At 41.0% G+C, this 6,000-nt stretch overlaps 1 protein-coding gene across 1 annotated transcript in view; it reads left to right on the plus strand.

Moving 5' to 3' along the window:
- LOC109829642 (probable calcium-transporting ATPase 4, plasma membrane-type) overlaps positions 4,039 to 6,000 on the plus strand; it is a 6,110-nt gene continuing 4,148 nt past the window's right edge. Inside the window, 3 exon segments of the mRNA XM_020396690.1 lie at positions 4,039 to 4,215; positions 5,319 to 5,373; positions 5,456 to 5,999. Coding sequence (XP_020252279.1) covers positions 4,039 to 4,215; positions 5,319 to 5,373; positions 5,456 to 5,999 — 776 coding nt within the window.

A 6,000-nucleotide genomic window follows, 5' to 3' on the forward strand; every position in this document is an offset into this window, starting at 1 on the left:
GCTCTCTTTCATCGGCTATGGAGGAGATGAGTATGAGTACCGTTTCTGGGATCACGATGCGCGCAAGGTGGTACGCAGTCGTGACGTCGTGTTCCATGAGAATGCGGTGTACAAGACCAAAGAGGTGAGTAGGAGTCAGCTATCTTCACCTCTTTTCCCAGATATTGCTGACAGTGAGGACGGCAGTGAGATACCAATCAGCATAGAAGACGGAGACTAAGAGAATGCGCGGGATGCACAGCAGCAGGATCCAACAGAGTTGCCGATCGCAATTCGCAAAGCTCCAAGAAATGCAAGGGTGCCAGAAAGGTACCTTTCCACCATGAATTATCTTCTCCTGACTGACAGTGGTGAGCCAGAGAGCTATGAGGAGGTACAGCAGACTGACAAAGCTCGGGGCGAGTGGGAGTCTGCCATGGAGGAAGAAATGAAGTCCTTGATGAAGAATGGGACTTGGGAGCTCGTAAAGCTTCCAAGAGGGAGAAAGACTCTTCACAATCGGTGGATTTATCGGGTCAAGGATGAAGCCGATGGACGGAGACGCTACAAGGCGAGGCTTGTAGTGAAGGGCTATGAGCAGAAAGCAGGGATAGACTATTCTGACGTTTTTTCTTCCGTCGTCAAGTTGACCACGATCCGAACTGTGCTGAGCATTGTGGCAGTTCGAGATCTCCATCTGGAGCAGATGGATGTGAAGACGACATTCCTTCATGGAGATTTGGAGGAGGAGATCTATATGCATCAACCAGTGGGCTTCGAGGAGCGAGGCAAGGAGGGCCTCGTGTGTCTCCTGCTCAAGAGCTTGTATGGCCTGAAGCAAGCTCCGCGACAGTGGTACATGAAGTTCGAGAATTTTATGGAGGAGAACGGTTTTCTCAAATGCGACACAGATCATTGCTGTTTCATCAAGAGATACGGCGAATCCTATGTGATACTCTTGATTTATGTTGATGACATGTTGATTGCAGGGCCCGACTTGGCCCGCATTGAGGAACTTAAGGAGTGTCTCTCCGAGTGCTTCGAGATGAAGGATCTGGGTCCAGCAAACCAGATTCTGGGAATGAGGATCATCATCGAGATGAAGGATCTGGGTCCAGCAAACCAGATTCTGGGAATGAGGATCATCAGAGACAGATCAACACAGAGGCTGAGGTTGTCTCAGAAGGCCTACATTGAGAAGATTCTTGAAAAATTCGGCATGGAGAAAGCTAAACCAGTGGGCTCGCCATTTGCGAGTCATTTCAAGCTATCAAAGACCCAAGCACCAGAGACTGCTGAAGAGCATGAGTTCATGGCAAACATACCATATGCATCTGCCGTCAGGAGTTTGATGTATGCGATGGTGTGCACGAGGCCAGATATTGCACAAGGAGTGGGAGTTGTGAGCCGCTTCATGAGCAATCCAGGGAAACAACACTTTTTGTGATGCAGACTACGCAGGGGACATAGACTCGAGAAGGAGTACGAGCGGCTACATCTTCATCTTGGGTGGTGGAGCGATAAGTTGGAGATCCAAGTTACAGGATACTGTGTCTTTGTCGACACTCGAAGCCGATTACGTGTCTGTAGCAGAGGCAGCAAAGGAGTTGCTATGGTTGAAGGCTTTTCTTCTCGAGCTTGGAGTATGCTTTGAGAAATACTTCATCCACTGCGACAGTCAGAGTGTCATTCACTTGTCAGAGAACGACGCATTCCATGCTCGGACCAAGCATGTTGACGTGAAGTACCATGCCATACGGAGATGGCAAAGCAGGAACGAGTTCAAGCTTGTGAAGATTGATACGAGGTACAATCCAGCCGATATGCTGACCAAGCCAGTTCCGCTCAAGAAGGTGAGACTGTGTGCAGCCTCATATGGCCTCCGTTGAGAATGTTGAGGGCCGTACAAGACGCCAAAGATACAAGACATCCGAATGATGCAACCAAGAAGAGTGTGAAGATATGATTGATACTTAATCAAATCTTCAAGTGGGAGATTGTTAGCCGAAAACTCTGCCTACCCTTTTTGACAAAGGAGTTCACTTTTTGACAAAATCAAAAAGTGATGGCCGTTTTATTTTCTGCCTACCCTTTTTGACAAAGGAGTTCACTTTTTGACAAAATCAAAAAGTGATGGCCGTTTTATTTGAAGAATTATAAAGGATGTGGGTCCCACAAATATTTTATTATTAGTGGCGGGTCTTACTGATAATATTTTATTTGTGCATAGTATTTTCCAAACACTATAAATAGGGCCCTAAACTCTTAAGGAAATCTCATCCCAGAAACAACTCCTCTTATAGAAGAGTAAGAGAGAAAACACAGAGAGAGTTTGTGAGAGTTTTTGGAGTGTATCTGATCAAGAGAGGGTGTTCTCTTTGATCTATTCTTTTGGGATATAAAAGAATTTGGCGTCGTCGTTGCACCGTGGAGTAGCTCCGAATGAGTGAACCACGTATATCTGTGAGTACTCTGGTTGATCTTGTGCCTTTATTTTGTGTATTGCGTCTCCGTTAGAGGCGTTCTTATTGGGGTGTATCCTAACAGAAACGTGGCCAGCGAGAACTCCCTTGCGATGATCAGAGCGGAGAAGAAGTTGGTTTACTGCTCATTTTGATTTAAGTTTATCTAATTAGTGGTAAATTAGTCTTATTTTAAAAATCTTTGAATTTTCTATGAATCTGGAATGCGCTGATTATTTTTCTTTCGTGGCGTATTTTTATCCGATGTTGAAGATTTTGAACGTAAATTATAAATATCTAGATTTGAAGTTATATTTGCAAAAAATGATAGACTTCAGGGGGATCTATGCAAAAAAACACAATCTTAAAATTTCCAAATATGGTACGCTTCTTTGATGTTATAGATGCTACTTACATTGGAAAGTTTAACCTGGTCAATAGCCTCAAAATCTTAAAAACAATAGCTCTATTGTTTAGATTCCAGAATTTTAGGGGATAACTGCAACAAATTTAAGGGGGTAAATTGCAGATAGCCCCCCTATAAGTCGAGTAGCAATTATCATCATTCACCAATTTTACTCGCACTTACCACTACTGAATTTACATTTTTGAAAAGAATAAATTGCAGATAACCCCTCTCCCTTATACTGAGGGGTGGTAAATGCTAGTAAAATAGTGATAAGGGCTACAGAACACATAAATGTGGGAGGTTATCTGCAATTTACCCAATTTAATGAAGCTTATATACATGGGAGGTTATCTGGTGGGGTAAGATACAGATCGTTTCCAATTAGGTGGAGATTGGAGATGATGTCCAATTACTCCAATTAATCTTTAACGTTTGTTTCAATCACAAGAAATAAAATGATGCCATGTAGGATTTCTAACTATCACAAGCAGTGGTTTTTAAGTACTCAACATGATAATAAAAAAACATGCCTGACATCATCTCAGCCCTTAAAATTGCACTAGACGATAAGGGCTGGGGCGATTGGACCCTCTTCAACTGCCACATACATAACTAGAGAGGATTCAGAACCACGCTTGTCTATAACATAATGACATATCAAAAAAGGACACGTATCCTACGATAACTTCTTGCATGCGAGCAAACAGTTCTGGACACTTAGAAGGTCAATAAAATTACTATACTACCCTTGTATTTTAGTTGCGAAGGGTCCAGATCTATATCTTGCGTGCGGCTAGTTCTGATAGAATATTATCAACCAAAGTAACAGAAGTGGGAATTTATGCATTAATTTTAAGAGTTTATACTTTCCTATTGTTTGACATTCCTACATTCTTATGTTTCCCAAGAACTTAAGAAACCAAAAGGTCACCACCTCATAACTAAAAAAAAAAAAAAAAAACCAAGTCACCTAACGTGCTGAATGCAAAACCAGTGACTTGTCCTCAACTCCTACATAAAATGAGAACCAATTTGAATGCCCTCCTCTTTTATTGGCATCTGAACACTGAACACCGCAAACTCAGTCATCCTGTATCTTAGGATCTCACTCTTTGTCATGGTCATATTAACAAACCAGCCATATTACTACTTCTTGTTCTTCTTTGTTTCTCTCTGTGGGTTGTGGAGATGGAGAGTTTTCTGAAGAGGAACTTTGAAGTTCCGGCGAAGAATCCTTCGGAGGATGCGCAGAGGAGATGGAGGGGTGCAGTCGGGAAGCTCGTCAAGAACCCGCGGAGGAGGTTCAGAATGGTCCCGGACCTCGACAAGAGGTCGGAGGTCGAGGCCAAGAAGAGGAACATTCAGGTTTTACATGCCAATCAATTTTTTGTGTTCTGTGTTGGTTTTGCCTGGCCTGGAACTCTCTACGTCCTTGGTTGCAGAGAGATTCGGCGACGTTAATATGTCCTATAATGAAAGACATGACAATTATTTGTAATTATATTTATTGAAAACTGATGATTACTGCCTAAAAGAAAACATTTTTTTGGTGATTACTACATATTTTGACAAATTTTCCATAAGTAAGACCTTTTTAATGTAATTTATCCATTCTTTATGGGCAAATGTGAGCTAAAATGACAGTTACATCTCTGTGGAAATACCAATTAAATACCATCCTAATTCCCATTGGAAGCATTAAGTTATATGAGTAATTGTCTGGTTTGTAATTGTGGTTAATTTAATTTGTTAAACATTCTGATTAATAACCAACTTCAAATCTTAGTCTTTTTTATTTTTTTTCCCTAGTCAAAATCTTGAACAATCATCTGCTTTTTTCCCCCTCCAGCTTTTGAATACTGTCGTCCCCTTGGAACTATTTTGGGGCTTATTTAATTAGAAAAATCCCAAACCACCCTTCTTCAATTTTTCATATAGAAGCCTAAATTTCTCTCTACCTAATCTCTTTCAGTAAAGTTTTCCATATCAAACTCTCGATGATGATCATCTCATTCTGATCTTTGCCATGATGCTGGTTCAGCATCACGTACGGGTACAAGTTCGGAATTAACTTATGACATTTGTTTGTATTGTTTAGCTTATTAGCATAGATTGAAGATAGGAGAAATGGAAAAGTAGCGAAATTTTTTTAAGACCCTTTGATAATTTTGGTATGTACCTACTTTTTATTTAACTCTGTACTATTCTAAGTCATCCATGATATAGTGAATCCTTGTTTTCCAAGAATTTCTACATCCATTTGTTCCTATCATGTCCCATCTTTTTCAGGTATTAAAACCACTATTTATTATACTCATTCTCTATTTCCTTAGTTTTTCACAAATTTCTCTCGTGGCAACTATGCTTTTATACACTTGATTTTGCTGCATCAGCACTGCTACATTTTTTTTTAATCTTTATATACTTTTGAGTGAGCACCAATCTTTTTTTCCTTTTGTTTTCAACAGGAAAAAATTCGTGTCGCTCTCTATGTGCAAAAGGCTGCGCTTCAGTTCATCGATGGTATGACCTCCACATTACAAGTTTCTTTTCTCAATTATTTACTGCCTTCTTTTTACTTATTCAGATAATTTTTGTTATGCAGCTGCATCTAAAAGGCATTATCAGCTCACTGAGGAGGCCAAAAGAGCCGGTTTCGCTATCAGTCCTGATGAACTAGCCTCCATTGCAACTGCACATGACAACAAGGGCTTAAAGCTTCATGGAGGAGTCGAAGGAATCTCGAAAAAGATCAATGTTTCACTGAAAAATGGCACCAACACAAATGACCTAGTAATGAGGCAGAATGTATATGGTGTCAACCGATACATTGAAAAGCCTTCCAGAAGCTTCTGGATGTTTCTGTGGGATGCATTTCAGGACCTGACTCTGATGATCCTCATTTTCTGTGCTTTGATATCCGTAGGCGTTGGACTCGCCACCGAGGGATGGCCAAAGGGTATTTATGACGGGCTCGGGATTTCCCTTTGTATTGTTTTGGTGGTCACAGTTACTGCCATCAGTGACTACAGACAATCTCTGCAGTTCAAGGATTTGGATAGAGAGAAGAAAAAGATAGACATTCAAGTGACCAGGGATGGTTACAGGCAAAAAATTTCGATCTATGATTTGGTTGTCGGTGACATCGTT

The sequence above is a fragment of the Asparagus officinalis genome, chromosome 2, assembly GCF_001876935.1.
Source record: "Asparagus officinalis chromosome 2, Aspof.V1, whole genome shotgun sequence".
NCBI classification, from domain to species: domain Eukaryota; kingdom Viridiplantae; phylum Streptophyta; class Magnoliopsida; order Asparagales; family Asparagaceae; genus Asparagus; species Asparagus officinalis.